General features: G+C 38.5%; 1 protein-coding gene across 1 annotated transcript in view; it reads right to left on the bottom strand.

Annotated features, from left to right (window-relative positions):
- LOC122928840 (nicotinamide N-methyltransferase-like) overlaps positions 1-16931 on the bottom strand; it is an 87816-nt gene extending 70885 nt beyond the window's left edge. Inside the window, exon 1 of the mRNA XM_044282107.1 lies at positions 16775-16931. Coding sequence (XP_044138042.1) covers positions 16775-16925 — 151 coding nt within the window. The 5' untranslated portion in view covers positions 16926-16931. The remainder of the gene's footprint in view (positions 1-16774) is intronic.
- Positions 16932-17199: the final 268 nt, after the last annotated feature.

The following is a 17199-nucleotide window of genomic DNA, read 5'->3' on the forward strand; positions in this document are numbered from 1 at the left end:
TTTAGGAGATGATTCTGGCACTTGCTGGACTTTCTTGGATGCCCTGAAGCCTTCTTAACAAGAATTGAACTTCTTTCCTTGAAGTTCTTGATGATCCTATAAATTGTTGATTGAGGTGCAATCTTAGTAGCCACAATATCCTTGCCTGTGAAGCCATTTTTATGCAACGCAATGATGGCTGCACGCGTTTCATTGCAGGTCACCATGGTTAACAATGGAAGAACAATGATTTCAAGCATCACCCTCCTTTTAACAGGTCAAGTCATTGCCATTTTAACCCAATCAGCCTGACATAATGATCTCCAGCCTTGTGCTCGTCAACATTCTCACCTGAGTTAACAAGACGATTACTGAAATGATCTCAACAGGTCCTTTAATGACAACAATGAAATGCAGTGGAAAGTTTTTTGGGGGATTAAGTTAATTTTCATGGCAAAGAAGGACTATGCAATTCATCTGATCACTCTTCATAACATTCTGGAGTATATGCAAATTGCTATTATAAAAACTTAAGCAGCAACTTTTCCAATTTCAAATATTTATGTAATTCTCAAAACTTTTGGCCACGACTGTATGTGTTCAGTTGTAAAATATTAATATACAGTACTTGTCATTAGTGGTAACCAGAGTGTAAAGTAATTGTTGGCTCATTTTGAAAGAACAGATGTCTTTCAGTGAACAGTAGATGCTGGAAAATAAGTTCTTGTTTATCAAATGCAGTGCTTGTAAAATCAGGATCCTCTATTATTTAATTTATTTATTAATGATATCGAAGACAGGATTAATAGCACCATATCTATTTTTGCAGATGACACTAAGCTGTGTAGTACTGTGCAGTCTATGAAAGATGTCCATAAGCGACTTTAACACTCTGAGTGATTGGGCATAGACTTGGCAAAGGAGGTTCAGTGTGGATAATAGTGTTGAGCTCGAATATTCGAATATATTCGATATAGTGCAATATACTATTTTTTTACAATATTCATAATATTCTAAAACAAGAATATATAGCAATAAAGTGAATATTCTGAAGAAAAAAGAGCAATTTAACTAATATAGTGCTATAATCTTCTTTCTTTAATAGTTTAAAAAAAACATTCTCATCTGAAGTTCAGATTGGAAAAAAATTACAACTATTAAAAAATAGATTATAGCTCTATATTAGCTATATTGCTCTATATATATATATTTTTTTATATTCCTCTTTTTTTTTCCATTTGAAGTCTTGAGTCCTCCTTGCTTAAGTTACTTAAGCAGGGAGAAATCATGACTTCAGATGGGAAAAAAAAGAGGAATATAAAAAATATTTGTGAAATATCGCAAATTTGAATATGACCCCTGACGCTCATCACTAGTGGATAAATATAACGTTATGCATCTTGGTAGTAATAATCTCCGTACATCATATGTCCTAGTGGATGTAACACTGGGAGAGTTACTTATAGAGAAGGATTTGGGTGTCCTTGTAGAAGGTTCATTAAATAACAGCATACAATGTCAATCAGCTGCTTCTAGTGTAAGGCTACCAGGATATTGTCATGCATTAAACAAGGCATGGACTCGCGGGGCAGGGATGTAATATTACCACTTTACAAAGCATTGGTGCGGCCTCATCTGGAATATGCAGTTCAGTTCTGGGCACCAATCCATAGAAAGGATGCACTGCAGCTGGAAAAAGTATAGAGGAGAGCGACTAAACTGATAAAGAGCATGGAGGATCTTAGTTATGAAGAAAGATTAAAAGAATTACATTTATTTAGTCTTGAGAAGAGACATCTAAGGGGAACATGATTAGCTTATACAAATATATAAATGGGCTATACAAAAAATGCAGTGAAAAACTGTCGCCCTCAAAAGACAAGGGGGCACTGCCTCCGACTGGAGAAGAAAAAGTTCAGTTTCCAAAAGGGTCAAAACTTCTTTACTATAAGAACTGTGAATCTGGGAAATAGACTTCCTCAGGATGTGGTCACAGCAGGAACAGTGGACAGTTTTTAACCCCTTAAGGACACGGCCATATTTCACCTTAAGGACCAGGCCATTTTTTGAAAATCTGACCAGTGTCACTATATGTCAGAATAACTTTAAAACGCTTTTACTTATCCAGGCCATTCTGAGACTGTTTTTTCGTCACATATTGTACTTCATGACACTGGTAAAATAGAGTAAAAAAAAACAAAAACTTTTAATTATAAAAAAATACAAACTTTACCAACAATTTGGAAAAACTAGCAAATTTCCAAGTTTCAATTTCTCTTTTTCTATAATACATAGTAATACCTCCAAAAATAGTTATTACTTTACATTATCTATATATTCACTTTATGTTTGGATCATTTTGGGAATGCCATTTTATTTTTTGGGGACGTTACAAGGCTTAGAAGTTTAGAAGCAAATCTTTGAAATTTTTCAGAAAATTTCTAAAACCCACTTTTTCAAGACCAGTTCAGGTCTGACGTCACTTTGTGAGGCTTACATAATGGAAACCACCCCAAAATGACCCCATTCTAGAAACTATACCCCTTTTACAAACTTTGTTAACTCTTTAGGTGTTCCTCAAGAATTAATGGAAAATAGAGATAACATTTCAAAATTTCACCATTTGAAGGCCCTGATGCACCCCTAGAGTAGAAACTCCAAAAAGTGACCCCATTTTGGAAGCTAGAGGATAGAGTGGCAGTTTTGTTGGTACTACTTTAGGGTACATATGATTTTTGTTTGCTCTATATTACACTTTTTGTGAGGCAAGCTAAAAAGAAATAGCTGTTTTGGCACTGTTTTTTATTTTTTGCTATTTACAACATTCATCTGCCAGGTTAGATCATGTGGTATTTTTATAGAGCAGGTTATTATGGATGCGGTGATACTTAATATGTCTGCTTTTTTTATTTATGTACGTTTTACACAATGATTTTATTTTTGAAACAAAAAAAATCATGTTTTAGTGTCTCCATAGTCCGAGAGCGATAGTTTTTTCAGTTTGTGGGCGATTATCTTGGGTAGGGTATAATTTTTGCGGGATAAGATGACGGTTTGATTGGCACTATTTTGGGGTGCGTATGACTTTTTGATCGCTTGCTATTACGCTTTTTGTGATGTAAGGTAAAAAAAAAGGCTTTTTTACACAGTTTTTATTATTTTTTATGGTATTCACCTCAGGGGTTAGGTCATGTGATATTTTTATAGAGCAGGTTATTACAGACGCGACAATACCTAATATGTCTACTTTTTTAATTTATGTAAGTTTTACACAATTATTTCATTTTTGAAACAAAAAAAATCATGTTTTAGTGTCTACAATAGTCCGAGAGCCATTGTTTTTTCAGTTTTTGGGCGATTATCTTGGGTGGAGTATGATTTTAGCAGGATGAGATGATGGTTTGATGGGCACTATTTTGGGGTGAGTATGACTTTTTGATTCCTTTTATTACACTTTTTGTGATGTAAGGTGACAAAAAAATGGCTTTTTATACACTTTTTTTTAATGCTATTCAACTGAGGGGTTAGGCGATGTGATATTTTTATAGAGCAGGTTATTATGGATGCGGTGATACGTGTAGTGCATCTTTTTATTTTTATTTTAATCAGTGATAAATGTTTTTTTTTTACTTTTTTCACTTTTGTTTTTATTTTTTTTGACCCAGACCCACTTGGTTCTTGATGATCCAGTGGGTCTGATGTCTGTATAATACAGTACAGTACACTATATAGTGTACTGTACTGTATTTTCACTTTACTTAGTCTGATCAGACTTTTGCTTTTAGCAGAAATCTGATCAGCACCACGGACAGCTGGAAGCCTGTGAAGGCGTCCAGTTGCCATGGTAACCATCACTCGCTGCCACAACAGAGCAGCGGGTGATGGGGAGTGAGGGGGGCCCACTCCCTCTATGATCCCATCAAGAACGGGGGCTGAAACGGCATAGCAGCCCCCGATGTTAGAGGGAGCTCCCTCCCTGTTAACCTCTTCCATACAGCGGTCCCTACAGACCATGGCATGGAAGGGGTTAAAAGGATGACATCACAGCACAGATGTCAGCCGTTTCAAGGAGAGCATCAGCAATGTGCTGACACTCTGCTTGCTAACCGCTCGGCCATCCTGGAAATGAGAGGGGGCTGGCGGGATGATCGCCCCCCTCCCCCCAGCACCGCCCACACATCCCTCCCTGCACAGCCCACCGGCAGATAATGAGGGCTGCAGGGGGAGGTTAAAAATGAAAATTTAGGTAATTTTGACATTTCTGATCAGACCGCGGGGATCATAAACTTCCGACAGTGCTGCAAACCGCAGGTCTGAATTGACCTGCGGTTTGTTGCGATCGCTGATATTGGGGGGGGGGGGATTGATTTCAGCAGGCACCCAGTTCCGGTCACCGCATGCCGCATGGCGGTGATTGGAAATACAAAATGGCATACCGGTACGTCATGTGTCCCTAACAGGTTAAAATGGCTTAGATGAATTCTTAAAAGTAAATGACATTAATGCTTATGCAGCACGCTATGGGTGAGACAAGTCGGCCAGAGGGTCCCTTTAAGATGTTATAATGGTTAAAAGTTTGTTGTGATGCCAGTTCCATTTTAGCAAAGAGGGACTAGGTCCTCCTAAGTAGATGGTAGTGGTGGTACCCAGATGTAGGAATGCCAGGGTGGTGTAAGGGTTGCCTAAAATGTCCTTTTAGGTGTTGGCCTGAACTTGTCACAATGCTCGTACATGGATATCCATGTTCCAGGCGTTGTCTTCCACAGCAGTGCAACTAAGATGGATAGGTGATGAAGATGAGGGTGAAATAACTTGAGTCCAGACTTGTATTAACGTTGAACATGGCTTTACTTGAATAAACTTTTATCAAGGAACAACCTTCCAACTTTATCTTGGCTATCAGCAGGTTTTGGCATGAATTCTGTCAGGCAAACACATTCAGCTCTTCTACATCTGTACTCTGACTCTATCTTTATCTCTGTCTTTGTATCCCCAGCTTTCTCTTTCTCTTTGTCTTTATCCAGGGAACCTTTCCTCCTGGCTCTGAAGCTTGTAGCATGGGCCTCTGTGCCCAGCAGAGCTTAGGAGTGCTCTGCTGGTTAGGGCACACCCTTCCCCTTACAGGGGATCCTCTGAACTCACTTCTGTAGGCTCACCCAGCAGGGATGAGGGCCTGTTACTTCCCCCAGGAGGAGATCCTCTAGACTGACCTTCACTAGATAAACTCCTCCTTCTCTAGAGACGGCTAGAATGGATAGAAAGTTTCACTCTAAGCAAACTAGCTCTGCCACGATAGCCTCCATCTGCTGGTAAGCCAGTCACACTACACTTAAACAGTCATTTGCAAGGAAAATACAAGCATACATTGTGCAGGACATGGAAGTAAATAGACATGATGACACAAGATCAACCATTAAAGATAGTTAAGGGGCATAAAAGGTGGTAATGCCCCCTAGCGGGGCATTACACTTATGAAAATGTGTAGAAATCTGAGTCTCACTTCCTTCTGGGATTTGCGTCCTCACCTATTCCTTGGTTGAACTAGATGGACTTATGTCCTTTTTTCAATTAAATCGTATTAACTATGTAACTATGCAACATAGCAGCAAACCACTAATTGCTAGATAATAGAAGATTTAAAAGTAACATCTCCTAAATTTGATAGGCCTAGTTTAATCCTTTATTGTCCTACACAAGTTTTCCAAGTTTCTGAAGATTACAGAGTAGGAAAAATAACTCTAGTAAAAGATATTCTTCATCACATACTAGGACCAAGGTTTTGACTTGTTCCCTTTAGTTGATATGGCTGAACTGTAGTATTTTCCCCCCAATTATATTCCATACTTCTAAAAAAGTTTGTTTAGTTATCTACTATTTTTTTTAAATAAATTAATTTATATGGTCACTACTCACCGACCTTTCACATAATTGTGCAAAATCAATAGAACCACAGCACAGACTGTACCAGAAACCGTTTAACACAACTCATCAGTTAAAAAATGCTGCTTTCACCAATTAACAGGCTCCCCCCACTCACTTCCTAAATTATCATTTTCTCTGAATTCTTTGCTAAATCCATCACAGATGCATAAAAAAACAAAAAAAAAACAAACTATGGACAGTAGAGGTGGATAAGTAATGAATATCTTTTTATTTTTGTTTATTTTTTATTTTTAAATATTACATTTTATCACCAATATAATATAATTTCCCCATATCCCATTGTCCACCCACCCTATAAGGATCTTAATATTAAGTACTCACATCCTTCGGGAGGGGAGGTGCAATGCCCCTACCAACACTATCTTTTAGTCATACCTACTATTCTTTCATAAGAATTAATATTCTCAATTAAGGCATTCCACTCAGAGATACTAGGAGTATTATCTGAGCTCCAACATTTAACTATCAAGATTTTGCCACCGAAAAACTTTTTAAACAGATCTGTATAAGATGTGGAGCTAAATTGGCGGGGTAGGAATCGCCCAATATTGTTTGGACAAAATTAGCCTCCATTTTACAATTATAGCATCTGCATAATTCTTCGTAGATCCGACCCCAAAAATTCCGAACATTTGGACACAGCCATAATATATGGCTTAAGTCAGCATTCTCCCTATGGCATTTCCATCACTCACTCATTTTGTCTTTATATATTTTAGCAAGAAAGGTGGGGGATTAATTTAGGCAGAGAACTATTTTAAACTGAATAAGCCTGTATTTCTGAGAAATTGATGCCCTCTTAATATTTTTATATATTTTACTCTAATCCAGTATAGTTTCATCACCCATTTCCTCTTCCCACCTTATCTCGCGCTTATATTTTGTTATTTTACCAAGGGAATCCCACAGCATGTGGTATATTTGGGAGAGAGTGACCTTAACTCCTTTAAATTTAAAACAAAAATTCAAAAAGGGACTTTCCTTAATATTCAAAAGTCATTTATCCTGAGTGTGATTATAAGCATGCCTAATTTGTGCGTATCTAAATCTATCTATGAAAGTGCATTTGGTGCCTTTATTTAAGCTGTCTAAAGGAATAATATTACTGTGTGATGAGATGTTTATTAAACGATTAATTCCTTGTGAATTCCAATAATCTTGTTTAGGGATAGACATAAATTCTATTAAATTTATATTGTGCCAAAGAGGGGTAAAATAAATGGAGTGAGTGATGCACAACATATTTTTAAGCACTCTCTCCCTTTTATACCCATATATCCTGTCTCTAAAATAGAAAAAATATCCCTATATGAGCCACGAAAATCCCTAAGAAGAAATGCAAGATAATGGTCCTCCCCCTCGCCCATACACCACCGAGACTGTGCCGTCATATAATACCCCTGGAAGAAGGGAAAGCCCACTTTCTCTTTCTGCAAGCCAGAGGACTTTTTGTTTAATTCATACCCTCCCCCAAATCAAATAATGCATTAATCTTTCTAAAAGTCTAAAAAAAGTTATCAATCCATACTGGACAGGCAGTTAAAGAATATAGATAAATAGGTGGTTGGCTCTCACCTAGTGGCTATGACGGGTGCTACTAACTCACGAATTGGGTGCCTGACTCCAAGATAAATATTGTAGTAGTTAAAAAAGAGGAGTGAGCACTCCCAACACTTGGACCATAGAATATAAGGAATATATTTAAATATTAGTGTAATAGAACCTACTATGTCCAATAAATGAATTACATACAGTCACACATAGTTCATAAATCACACAGTATAAAAAGTACAATAAAAATGCAATTGGTATTAATGACTTGAAAATAAAAAGTACTAGTATCGGTGTGCTATCCCTATTGCCACAGTCTTTAGATTATTTGGTGCTCCAAAAAGTCTCTTTTGGGCAACTGATTTGTTGCAATGGATGGTCCCTATTAGTGTTTTCGGTACCACAAACCGCAGATCAATAGGAGCGTCATGTGGGTTCCTATAGCAGGTCATCAGTTCTGACACGCAGCACAAAAGTCCCTCCAAAGTTGTCTTAACTCTTCCAGCTACTAAATGTAACCGCCCAGGCAGATAAATTTTAAATCACTCCGTATTTAGAATGATAATTCAGGTTCCTATCTGGTTCCTGGTGTAGCGTCCCGCTGTAACGGTGCCGGCTGCTTAGGAGTCTCGCGTCGCACGTCTCGGGCCGATGACGTCACAGTATCGCGGGATTCAGCAGGCAGGAGTAATGCCTTGTCAGCAGCGTCCGTTGCTATACGCCGGATCAATAGTTTAGCTAGAAGTCTTTATCGCATGGCCATGCAATATTTAATGGAGGTCCAGTAGGTTAGGTGGGCGCTTTTTCCTTCTTTCACCAGAAGCGTTTCGGGGCGTCTACACCCTTTCCTCAGTGGTCAAAGCGCCAGTCATACCTCTCCACCTTTTATAGTCCATTTGGTAATCCAGAAATTCTGGATTATATGGATATTATTTCTTTAATGCGGTTTTAATGCGGTATGATTGCGTTTTTTTCGACTTTGTTGCGTTTTTTCTGAAAATGCATCTAACACATTGCGGGATTATACCCTACTGAATTGCTTAAGTTAAAATAATACTTTAATAGGTATAAAATATGTGAGAATCACAATATACACGTGCTAAAAATATAAAATAAATAAAGATACATCTGTATCATACTTTCATATAAATCAACCCGTTTCAAAATTCCCTATAGTCAGTAGGCTGAAAAACCTTTAATCTGTTGGGGGACATTGTTAACATAATTGCAGACTACATGGGGAGGGTCAAGATTCTGTCAATAAATGGAAGTGAATGGAAATCATGACAATAGATTGAGGTTCTGCCAGTAGAGTAGATAATGGGGTTCAGAGGTTAGGGGTGGTGGTCCCTACTCCGAGGGGGGGTCCCAGTGCAGATAAACGGTCAAACATGGGACCCTCCATCAGAGACGGGACCTGCACCCTACAGAAAACCGAAGCTCTCCAGATCCGAATTTAGGCCTGCTGGTAATAGACAGCCAAATTCATAAATGTGTTTGGATTCAGCTCTGGACATCCTCTTGATATAATCACCCCCTCTCCAGTTTTGATTAATTTTTTCCAGGGCCACAAAGAACAATTTGGATGGATCCCTATTATGCACCTCATCATAATGTTTGGAGAGTGAATGTTTTGTGTAACCCTTTTTAATATTTGAAACATGTTCACTGATTCTAATTTTTTATAGTCTTTTCGTTCTGCCAATATACTGGTGTTTACATGGACACTGTATAAAATAAATAACTCCAGATGAGTTACATGTGAGGCAATCATTGATCTCCCAAACAAAGGAATTATGTGCTGAGTGTACTGTAGCTGTTTTCCTTTCTTGTAGGCTCACTCTGCACCCCATGCATCTCCCACATTTAAAGAACCCTTTTAAATTCATAAAGGATCCTAAATTTGTTTTTGTGGGTCTTTTCTCTTTTACTGATGGGGCTACTTTGAGTTTCAGGCTTGAAGCCTTTGTATATACTATCTTGGGTGTATTAGGCAGTTGTGGGCCAATTACCTTGTCACTCAATATATGATACCAATGCTTGGTTATGATGTTCTTGATCTTTTTATAATTACTATTAAAGGGCAAGATTATCTGAACCCCATTATCTACTATTCTGGCAGAACCTCAATCTATTGTCATGATTTCCATTCACTTCCATTTATTGACAGAATCTTGACCCTCCCCATGTAGTCTGCAATTATGTTAACAATGTCCCCCAACAGATTAAAGGTTTTTCAGCCTACTGACTATAGGGAATTTTGAAACGGGTTGATTTATATGAAAGTATGATACAGATGTATCTTTATTTATTTATATTTTTAGCACGTGTATATTGTGATTCTCAAATATTTTATACTTTTATACCTATTAAAGTATTATTTTAACTTAATCAATTCAGTAGGGTATAATCCCGCAATGTGTTAGATGCATTTTCAGAAAAAATGAAACGAAGTAAAAAAAAAAAACGCAATCATACCGCATTAAAAACGCATTGAAGAAATAATATCCATATAATCCAGAATTTCTGGATTACCAAATGGACTATAAAAGGTGGAGAGGTATGACTGGCGCTTTGACCACTGAGGAAGGGGTGTAGACGCCCCGAAACGCGTCTGGTGAAAGAAGGAAAAAGCGCCCACCTAACCTACTGGACCTCCATTAAATATTGCATGGCCATGCGATAAAGACTTTTAGTTAAACTATTGATCCAGCGTATAGCAACGGACGCCGCTGACAAGGCATTACTCCTGCCTGCTGAATCCCGCGATACTGTGACGTCATTGGCCCAAGACGTGCGACGCGAGACGCCTAAGCAGCCGGCACCGCTCGCCTCTCGTGGAAGGACCGCAAGACACGTTACAGCACCAGGAACCAGGTAGGAACCTGAATTATCATTTAAAATGTATCTGCCTTGGCCATTACATTAAATAGCTGGAAGAGTTAAGACAACTTTGGAGGGACTTTTGTGCTGCAGTGTCGGAACTGATTACTATCTGTATGCACCAGAGATAAGTCACTGCCATAAGTGACCTGCTATAGGAACCCACAGGACGCTCCTATTGATCTGAGGTTTGCGGTACCGAAAGCACTAATAGGGACCATCTATTGCAACAAATCAGTTGCCCAAAAGAGACTTTTTGGAACACCAAATAATCCAAAGACTGTGGCAATAGGGATACCACCCCAATACTAGTACTTTTTATTTTCAAGTCATTGGTACCAATTGCATTTTTATTGTACTTTTTATACTGTGTGATTTATGAACTATGTGTGACTGTATGTAATTCATTTATTGGACATAGTAGGTCCTATTACACTAATAATACATATATTCCTTATATTCTATGGTCCAAGTGTTGGGAGTGCTCACTCCTCTTTTTTAACTACTACAGTTAAAGAATATAGTACGATAGGGAGGGCCACCATCTTCACCAGTGCAATCCTTTCAGATTGCTACAAAGACAATTTCTGCCAAGTGCAAATTTTATCCTTCACCTTATTAATCATAGGAACAATATTTAAAGAGTTATATCTGGTTTACCTTTTTCGTAAAAATCCTTCTGCCCTGCGAAGAAAGTCCTATGCTGCTCGTTTTCATATAAACATTTTTGATACTCCTTCTTAGCCTCCATAACTGTTGAATGCTGTCCTTCTTCTGTTTACCTAGTTCTAATTCCAATCCCTTAACCCTTTCAGCAAGGCCCTTCCCGTCACTGATAAAATTTGCCATCTTTCTACTAATTCTCATAGACTAAATCCCTCATAACATTGCTTTAAAAGGGCATCCCATAAAAAATGTATATGGGTGGACCCAAAATGTTGGGCCCAAAACTCTAAGCTCTCACTACCGATGGCTTCTTGCTCCCCAATAACCTGAATTCAGTGCGAATTTAATTTAAACAATTTCCCACATCTGTATTTCTCTGGATTTGTTATCATAAGCAACACTGGAGAGTGACCAGAAATGCTGTGTGGTTTATATTTAATTTTTTGGATCTTATCTAAAATCTCTGAGTTGACAAGAGCAAGATCTATCCTAGATATAGCGCTACAGGACCTGCTGTAACAGGAGAAGGATATTTTATCCCCATACAGGGAACGGCAAACATCTGTTAATACCATCTTCCGGATTCATATACATATTCAGCCAATTTCATCATGACTTCCGAAGAAAGCGGTGGCGGGATATATACGAACACAAGCACGCATACCAATCCCTTCCATCAGCCAAATAGGAATATAAATCTTCCTTTTTTTTATCAATCCATTGATCGAATGGTTCATAATCAACTTTCTTGTGTATATAAACAGTTACCCACATAAATAGGCCGATAGGCAAGAGTGGTACTCATACTACATCCACATTGTTTCTCATATAGTGAATTTTTTTAAAAGTTTAATGGGTTTCAAGTAAGCCTATAATCACAGGTAGATGTTTAGCAATAGTGTCAAAAACTACTCTCCTCTTATATTTACTCTCCTCTTATATTTATCCACCAGCCCGCGGACATTCCATGACATTATATATGACATTTTTTTCAGAAAGTAAAATGATCCTAAGCAGTGCCCCTCCCACCCCAATTCCATTTGATCCAGCTACAGTGAATTTTCCCTCCCCCCCTACATCGGCTCCTATATTCCAACCAAGAGGATGCCTCCCCAGTATTGGAAAAAAAGGTGACTGACCCATTATGAACTATTCTTAGTTTAGCAGGATAAACCATTGAATATGTAATATTGGTATGGATAAGACTTTCTTTATATCCCGGAATTTTCTTCTTTTTTGGAAAGTAGTTTTGGAAAAATCTGTATAGATTTCAATTTTATTGCCATTATAGGCCAAATCATGAAGTTCTCTCTTACGCCTTTAGAATATTATCTTGGTCGCTATTACCGAGGATTTTAGCGAGAAAGGCACGAGGGGGGCCGCCAACAGGCAGCTTTTTATTGGGGATTCTGTGAGCACGTTCCACCATAAATGAACTGAACGTTTCAGTGCCCATAGAGTCCAGTATCCATTTCTGGATAAACCCCATTGGGTCATTTGTTTCACTCCCTTCAGGAAAGCCAATTAAACAAACGTTTCCTCTCCATGATCTATCCTCCAAATCAGTGAGCTTATCTTTGAGGGACTTATGATCATATTCAATTGCATCGATTCTTCTCCCCAACTTCATTTTTAGTCTCAATCAATGATGTTTCCGTTTCATGAACCCTTGAATGTACTTTGTTTATGTCATCTCTAATAAGGGAGATGTCTGATTGCAATGAGGACACAGTAATAGTCAAAGCCCCCATAGCCTGATTAGTTGTTTTTAATGTCTCCAAAATGGCCTCTGAATATCTATTATGTGGAACACAGTCACACTTCAGCAGCTATTGATTTTCTCTACTGCTTAAGAATTAATTCTCTATAATGTTTTCCATGTGCCTCTGCTTCTTTGCATAATAAAGATAATAAAAGTGAAGCAGAATTTCATCTGGCTTCTGTGGGCTGTGATTGAGAGACCTTATGGCAGCTAGTCTCCACAAATTATCTCAGGAAGACCTGAGAATTAGGAAAGGGTGGAGTGCAAGAAAGAGGTGAAAACTGTTACACATGCAGGATACAGGTAATATAATTAGAGATGAGCAATTTTTTTTAAAAATTGAATCTGCCGGTACGCCAATAAAAAAAAAAAATGCTATTACCTGGCTGCAGAGAGCCTTTATGGTGGTGTAGAACAATGTGCCTTGCAGTAACATGCATAGGGAGTCTGCTGTGGTAGTGAAATTATACTGTGAGTCAGTATGACAGGCAGATGACAGGCGTTGCTCTTAGAATCACTGCACACTTCACTTATTTGGGCAGTCACGGTGCCAAAACTGACCAAATAACTCAAGTATGAACTCAGGCTTACAGGTTGATGTTAGCGGCAAGAAGAAGTGCACTCCTTTTACACCATCGTAAGCTTATTCCACAAAGATGCCTACAGAACCTGTTCTATTAAACGCTCATACAAGTAGAGCCCCCTAGAGCTTTAGAACATATAACTGCACCGCTGACAGGCAAATATATTTTTTCTTTTTCCACTAATACACGAGAAAAAGGGCTTTAGAACATAGAGCTGCACTGCTGACCAGCAAATATATATATTCTTTTTCCACTAATACACACCACAAAACGTTTTAGGACATATAACTGCACCGCTGACCAGAAAATATATTTTTTTTCTTTTTCCACTAATACACAACAAAAAGGGCTTTAGAACATATAACTGCACTGATGACCAGCAAATATATTTTTTCTTTTTCCACAAATACGCCCCACAAAAGGCTTTAGAACAAGTAACTGCACTGCTGACGGGATATTTTTTTTCCCTTTAATACACAAGAAAAAGGGCTTTAGAATATATCACTGCACCACTGACCGGCAAATACAGTGGGATGCGAAAGTTTGGGCAACCTTGTTAATCGTCATGATTTTCCTGTATAAATCGTTGGTTGTTATGATAAAAAATGTCAGTTAAACATATCATATAGGAGACACACAGTGATATTTGAGAAATTAAATGAAGTTTATTGGATTTACAGAAAGTGTGCTATAATTGTTTAAACAAAATTAGGCAGGTGCATAACTTTGGGCACCACAAAAAAGAAATGAAATCAATATTTAGCAAATCCTCCTTTTGCAGAAATTACAGCCTCTAAACACTTCCTGTAGGTTCCAATGAGAGTCTGGATTCTGGTTGAAGGTATTTTGGACTATTCCTCTTTACAAAACATTTTTAGTTCATTCAGGTTTGATGGCTTCCGAGCATGGACAGCTCTATTTAAGTCCCACCACAGATTTTCAATTATATTCAGGTTTGGGGACTGAGATGGCCATTCCAGAACGTTGTACTTGTTCCTTTGCATAAATGCCTTAGTGGATTTTGAGCAGTGTTTAGGGTCGTTGTCTTGTTGAAAGATCCAGCCCTGGCGCGGCTTCAGCTTTGTCACTGATTCCTGGACATTGATCTCCAGAATCTGCTGATACTGAGTGGAATCCATGCGTCCCTCAACTTTGACAAGATTCCCAGTCCCTGCACTAGCCACACGCCCCCACAGCATGATGGAACCACCACCATAGTTTACTGTAGGTAGCAAGTGTTTTTGTGGAATGCTGTGATCTTTTTCCTCCATGCATAACGCCCCTTGTTATGGCCAAATGACTCAATTTTAGCTTCATCAGTCCACACGACCTTATTCAAAAATGAAGCTGGCTTGTCCAAATGTGCTTTAGCCCACCTCAAGTGGCACTTTTTGTGCTGTGGGCGGAGAAAAGGCTTCCTCTGCATCACTCTCGCATACAGCATCTCCTTGTGTAAAGTGCGCCGAATGGTTGAATGATGCACAGTGACTCCATCTGCAGCAAGATGATGTTGTAGGTCTTTGGTGCTGGTCTGTGGGTTGACTCTGACTGTTCTTACCATTTGTCGCTTCTGTCTATCCGAGATTTTTCTTGGTCTGCCACTTCAAGCCTTAACTTGAACTGAGCCTGTGGTCTTCCATTTCCTCAATATGTTCCTAACTGGGGAAACAGACAGCTGAAATCTCTGAGACAGCTTTCTGTATCCTTCCCCTAAACCATGATGGTGAACAATCTTTGTCTTCAGGTCATTTGAGAGTTGTTTTGAGACCCCCATGTTGCTACTCTTCAGAGAAAATTAAAAGAGGAGGGAAACTTACAATTGACCCCCTTAAATACTTTTTCTCATAATTGGATTCACCTGTGTATGTAGGTCAGGGGTCACTGAGATTACCAAGCCAATTTGAGTTCCAATAATCAGTTCTAAAGGTTTTGCAATCAATAAAATGACAACAGTGCCCAAATTTATGCACCTGTCTAATTTTGTTTAAACAATTATAGCACACTTTCTGTAAATCCAATAAAATTCATTTCACTTCTCAAATATCACTGTGTGTGTCTCCCATATGATAGCTTTAACTGACATTTTATATCGTAACAACCAACGATTTATACAGGAAAATCATGATGATTAACAAGGTTGCCCAAACTTTCGCATCCCACTGTATATTTTACTTTTACCACTAATACACAACAAAAAGGGCTGTCATTTTAGCACTTCACCACACAACGGCTAATAAGCCCTTTTTTCCCACTAATACAATACAAAAAATGCTTTAGAACATATATCTGCACCGCACAAGGGCAAATAAGGGTACTTTCACACTTGCGGCAGAGGATCCATCAAAACGTATGCAAACTTATGGCATTTGTCAGACAGAACTCTCCGGTGTCATTCGTAAAAAAGGATTCGGCATTTTGTTTTTACATTTTTTGCGGTCTGAGCAAAACACTCGGGGACAGATCCGGCATTAATGCATTTCAATGGGAAAAAATTCCAGCAAGTGTTCCGGAATTTTGGATGGAGATAAAACCGTAGCATGCTGCGGTATTATCTTCGTCCTGAAAAGGCAAAAAGACTGATCTGAAGACATCCTGATGAATCCTGAACGGATTGCTCTCCATTCAGAATGCATTAGGATAAAACTGATCAGTTCTTTTCCGGTATTGAGCCCCTAGGACGGAACTCAATGCCGGAAAAGAATAATGCTAGTGTGAAAGTACGAATATTCGAAAAAACTAAGTTATAGCAATATAGCGAATATTCCCAAAAAATCGAATATAGAGCAATTTAGCTAATATAGTGCTATAATCTTCTTTGTCTAAAAGTTGTAAGTTGAAAAATTTGCAATAAAAATATTCGCAGAATATTCTAAAAAATATTTGCGAAATATCGCAAATTCGAATATGACCCCTGCCGCTCATCACTACTGTGGAATGATTGCTCACTATCCTTTACCTACACCTTAAATAATATTTCCCTGCACATGCAAATCATTTTTTCTTTTAGCACAATGACATTTTTTCTAACACTGTCCCTAGCGCCTGCTGACATCTCTCCCTGCACTAAGTACACTGGAAAATGGCAGAATCAAAGATGGCTGAGGCTATTTATAGGGCTGTGACATCACAGGGCTGGCTGGCTGCTGATTGGCTGCATGCATGACATTATTAGTGATCCTGCTTTTCTAGAGTTACTTGCTCCATGTCCTTACACATGCAGCAGCCATCTTAGGACATACAGTATATCATATTCTTAAAATTCCTCTGAAGCTGTAGGTACATGTCTCTTCATGGACAGTAGGGTGCTGGGTTAATATTAATAGGGAGATACTGCGTGGTAGCGATGAACACTGTTCTATAGTAAAAGTATAGCAACAAATACCAAAAAGACACAAAAAATACATACCCGATGCAAAAGTTTTTCTAAGACTTTCAATAGGAAATAACAAGGTATCATCGCGAAAGACTATTTCATCTTCATCTGAGAAGTAAACCTCCAGAAGTTCTCTGGAGTCAAAGCTGTCTTTGTGATAGAGCTTGTGGGTACTGGAATCCATTGTCAACTCTTGTGTCACAGATGGTGACTCTCTCCACAGTGGTGGTGTTTATAAAGTCTTTATATAATATATTTACTTATCAGATCATGAGTTGTTTTCTCCATGAGGCAGTCATGCGACTGTGTAACCTGAAAATTTGCATGAATTGCTAATGATTAGTGTTGATCAAGCACCATAGTGCTCGGGGGCTTGGGTCGAACACATTATGATATTTGGGTGCTCGACCGAGTACCCGAGTATAATAGAAGTAAATGGGAGAACCTGAGCATTAAAC

The sequence above is a fragment of the Bufo gargarizans genome, chromosome 2 (genome assembly GCF_014858855.1).
Source record: "Bufo gargarizans isolate SCDJY-AF-19 chromosome 2, ASM1485885v1, whole genome shotgun sequence".
Lineage (NCBI taxonomy): Eukaryota > Metazoa > Chordata > Amphibia > Anura > Bufonidae > Bufo > Bufo gargarizans.